The sequence below is a fragment of the Primulina tabacum genome, chromosome 17 (assembly GCF_025594145.1).
Source record: "Primulina tabacum isolate GXHZ01 chromosome 17, ASM2559414v2, whole genome shotgun sequence".
Lineage (NCBI taxonomy): Eukaryota > Viridiplantae > Streptophyta > Magnoliopsida > Lamiales > Gesneriaceae > Primulina > Primulina tabacum.
The window spans coordinates 10,258,886-10,263,066 of NC_134566.1; the positions used below are offsets into that span (position 1 = coordinate 10,258,886).

Below are 4,181 nucleotides of genomic sequence, written 5' to 3' on the forward strand. Positions count from 1 at the left end.
ACTTTGATTGATTATGTTTTCTAAATATGTTTATGAAATTTTAAAATCACAAACGACACTACTATTTGTTTTCATTTAATTTTTAAAAATAATAATAATTTAAATTTTAACTATCCCAATTATATTTCTAGTAACACTATAACACCAAATTTTAAAGCCGACTTCAGTGAAAGATGGAAGAGGTAAGAGCAATCAAGGAGAGATTTGAGAAAGCAATCCAACATCACAAGATGATTAACCAAGTAGCTTCAGACTCTTTGTTAGCGGTGCAAGCAGTCATCAACCTGACAGAAGGGCTAGGATACTCGGATATGAAACATACGAGGGATTCAGAATTTATTGGACACGACTGACAGAGTGGAGATCATACATGTAAGACGAACAACAAATCAAATAGCTCATGCTCTTGGCGCTTTGCTTCTTCTCACCCGACGTCCTTATTTTGGGAGCCTAGAGATTTTCCTTCTTGGATGAATAACCTTGTAATAAACAATGTACCACGTTTGTTATAAATAAATTTAAAAGTTTGTTCCCAAAAAAAAAAAAAAAACAATCGCCAACCCAAAATACATATAATTAACCACTACCTGAGGTCTTATTTTTCTAATATCTTCACCAAATAATCATTCATTCTCCAATATATTCTCAAAAATATTATTTTCAAAATAACAAATATCACACGTAACAAAATCAATTAGTGATATAATAAGTACCATAATATTAAAAATGCAATAAAAATATGAACATAAATAATTTTCCACAGTTTGATTCATATGATTAATCTTTCTTGTATGTGAAAAGGTTTAAAAGATCTCGAAGCTGAAACCTCTCTATTTAAAAAGAGTAGAGTGTCGCTTAAGCTACAAATATATAATCATATGATGAATCTAATTTGTCAAACTAAACCAAATAAATAAAACAAACAAGAGTAGGTCTCTTGTGAGATGGGGGTCAACCCTACTAATATTCACAATAAAAAAGTAATACTCTTAGCATAAAAAGTGATACTCTTAGCATAAAAAGTGATATTTTTTCATGGATGACCCAAATAAGAGATTCATCTCACAAAATACGATTTGTGAGACCGTCTCACACAAGTTTTTTCCAACAAACAATTTATATATCCACATTTAACTAAACAACAAACAACTCTACCCTTAAAATCCAAGTTCATTAGAAAAAACTCTCATGTTTCACAATTCACGCTCAATGTTCATCATCCGATCGATTTTGTCAGAAATGAGAGGATAGAAAATAAGATTTGATAATAAAAAAAAACAAATAAAAGATATTGATTTGGTATTTTTTTTGTTACTTCATTTTTTTCTTTTACCTAAAATACTATCCTAATATCTATTTACTAGTTTAAAGATTATAGGAAATTAATTTAACTGCACTACATGTAAAGTTCAGTCCCAAAATTGTAAAATGGGGCCAAAACCTAGAATGACGTGTGGGTTGTGTTGTATAAAGAGGACCAATTGCCACCCACACGTCAATCGGGTTCTGTTCTCAGGTTCCTCGGTAGAAGTTCAATTGCTCCATTGAACACAGAGCTTCAATCAGCGTTTTTCTGTCGGTTCAGCGACAATTTTCCGCAGAGAAGTTTAATCACTTCGTTAAAAGTTGATTTGAGGAAACTCAAAGTCCATTATCAGGTCAGCAATCTTGGCCCACTCTATCAAAACTCGAAAACCCTTGATTTGGCCTTTCCTGAAGAAAATTTTGAACGCAACTTTACCCGGTAATTGCCATTGTGCACAAATGAAGGCTGTTTATTGTTCGAAGACAGTGGTTGATGTTTCTCAGTTTTGTATTGATGGGTATTTTTAGATTAATTGAACTGCATAAAGTGGAAATTTCTGAGCTTGGGGTTAGTTGTTGTAATTTGGGGGCTTTTCTGGGAGCTGACGAGGTACTGGAATAATGGGGCGTATACGAAGTTTGATACACTTTTGCCATGTGCGCTGTTGCTCTTTTGAGTCCCAGAATTCTGAAGGGATTATCTAGTGTTTGTGTCATTTCGCGTGCTTTATGCATTGAGACGTTTGATTGGAATAATGTCGAAAATGGGTTTGGGCGCATTGAGGATTTTCTTGATGAACCTTGGAAAAGTTCAAGTGTTGTGCACAATGTGGAGCAAAAGACTTCAAATTTATGTGATCCACATTGTTCTTCTGGTCACAATCGTGATTATGGTGGCCTTTATCGTCTGAACTTTCCATTCGTAGAGACTTTAATTGATGAGGTGAAAATTGATTGTGAAAGAGTTCTTGAAATTCTTGGTCAAGATGGTCCGAAATTTGATGTGAAACTTGCTCTTAGTAATCTAGGGGTGAGGGTTTCGGGTCCTCTAGTGAGAGATGTGCTTTTTGGTATCTTGAAGACGATTAATCATGAGAACAAAAATAGGTGTGCGAAGCTTGGGTATATATTCTTTTTGTGGTCTGGTGAACAAGAGAATTACATGCATGCAGGAAGTGCTTACCATATGATGATGGAGATCTTTGCTGAGTCTGAGGAACTTAAGGCAATGTGGAGGTTAATGGATGAGATGATTGAGAAAGGATACCCAACTACTGCTCGCACCTTCAACCTATTGATATGTACTTGTGGTAGGGCTGGATTAGCAAGAAAAGTTGTAGAGAGGTTTATTAAGTCGAAGTCCTTTAATTATAGGCCGTTTAAACATTCGTACAATGCAATTCTGCATTCTCTTTTGACATTAAAGGAATACAGATTGATAGAGTGGGTATATCGGACCATGTTAGCTGAAGGTCATTCTCCTGATGTGATGACATATAACATTCTTATGTGCACAAAATTTAGGTTGGGAAAGCTGGATCAGTTTTACAGATTGCTCGATGAAATGGGTAGATGTGGATTCTCACCCGATTTCCATACGTTCAATCTCCAGCTCCATGTTCTCGGTAAAGGGGACAAGCCATTGGCGGCACTAAAGCTTTTGAATTTCATGAAGGAAGCTGGTGTCGATCCGAGTGTTCTCCACTTCACTTCATTGATAGATGGGCTCAGTCGGGCTGGTAATTTGGATGCTTGCCAATATTTCTTTGATGAAATGACAAAGCATGGGTGTGTTCCTGATGTTGTTTGTTACACTGTCATGATAACGGGTTATGTCGTGGCAGGCGAGTTTGAAAAGGCTCAGGGGATGTACAAGGAGATGATTAGCAAGGGACAATTGCCAAATGTTTTTACTTATAATTCCATGATCCGTGGGTTTTGCATGGCTAAGAAGTTTGAGGAAGCTCGGTTGATGTTGAAGGAAATGGAGTCTAAAGGTTGTAATCCCAATTTTCTGGTATACACTACGTTAGTTAGTTATCTGCGAAATGCAGGAAAACTCTCTCAAGCTCATGAAGTTATAAGGCAGATGGTGGCAAAGGGGCAGTATGTTCACCTTCAGACAAAAATTAGAAGATCTAGGAGACGATAAAGAAATGAAGAAGTATGTAAGATCTGCGGAGTTTCCTGTTTTTATCACGCTATTCTGAATATTTCCGTATTGGTGTACCGCAATCGATGCTTCATTATGCAATGAATAGCTAGTTTATTCTCTACTTCGTTTTCGATAGATTCAGCTTTTTCCTCTTCTAGTGTATTATTGGTGGTAATATACTGCTCTTCTGGTTTCTTAATTTGTATTTGGTAGCTGCATAAAAAATGTTCAAAAAGTTCAAGCATTATCGTAGACTTGTGTCGAAAAAGCGCCTTTAACTTGAATTCAACCAGATCCCTTCCCTCCATTAGTTCTCATTTGTGGGATGGCGGGGAAACTTCTATAATGTTTGTCTTCGTTTCTGTTGTGCTGGAGAAAAATTTAGGAGAAAAACTGTTGTATGATAAGTTTAAAATTGTTTACTGGTATATGGTAAGATTTTGTCCTGTAAATTGTTAACTTGCACGTGAAGTTATATTTGTGTGAAAAATGATTAGCTGTGAGTTATATTAAAATTTCGAAATATATTGTACTTGGTTAGATTATATAATAATGATAATCTAGAGTATGTTCTGGAATTGATGAAAACTTGAGTACAAAGAGATTATTCTGTTGTTGTATGAAAATGATCAAAAAATATCTTTTGGAAGAGGAATAACAACGAGAATGTAATACTTAATTACATTTTGGGGATGCAAATTTTTTTGAGAGAATTCAATCA

The 4,181-nt window shown here is 35.3% G+C and overlaps 1 protein-coding gene across 2 annotated transcripts; it reads left to right on the forward strand.

Moving 5' to 3' along the window:
• Positions 1-1,414: 1,414 nt before the first annotated feature.
• On the forward strand, positions 1,415-3,915 carry LOC142531366 (pentatricopeptide repeat-containing protein At3g60050-like). Of its 2 annotated transcripts, XM_075637468.1 has the most exons (2): positions 1,415-3,044; positions 3,150-3,915. In XM_075637468.1, exons 1-2 carry the CDS (start codon positions 1,961-1,963, stop codon positions 3,455-3,457), a joined length of 1,392 nt encoding a protein of 463 aa, XP_075493583.1. In that variant the 5' UTR covers positions 1,415-1,960; the 3' UTR covers positions 3,458-3,915. The 2 variants fall into 2 exon arrangements, with proteins under 2 accessions (XP_075493583.1, XP_075493582.1); XM_075637467.1 differs by having other exon boundaries at positions 1,415-3,911.
• Positions 3,916-4,181: the final 266 nt, after the last annotated feature.

Coding starts and splice junctions, on each gene's coding strand:
- LOC142531366 (XM_075637467.1), top strand. CDS start 1,961: ATGTGCGCTGTTGCTCTTTTGAGTCCCAGAATTCTGAAGGGATTATCT.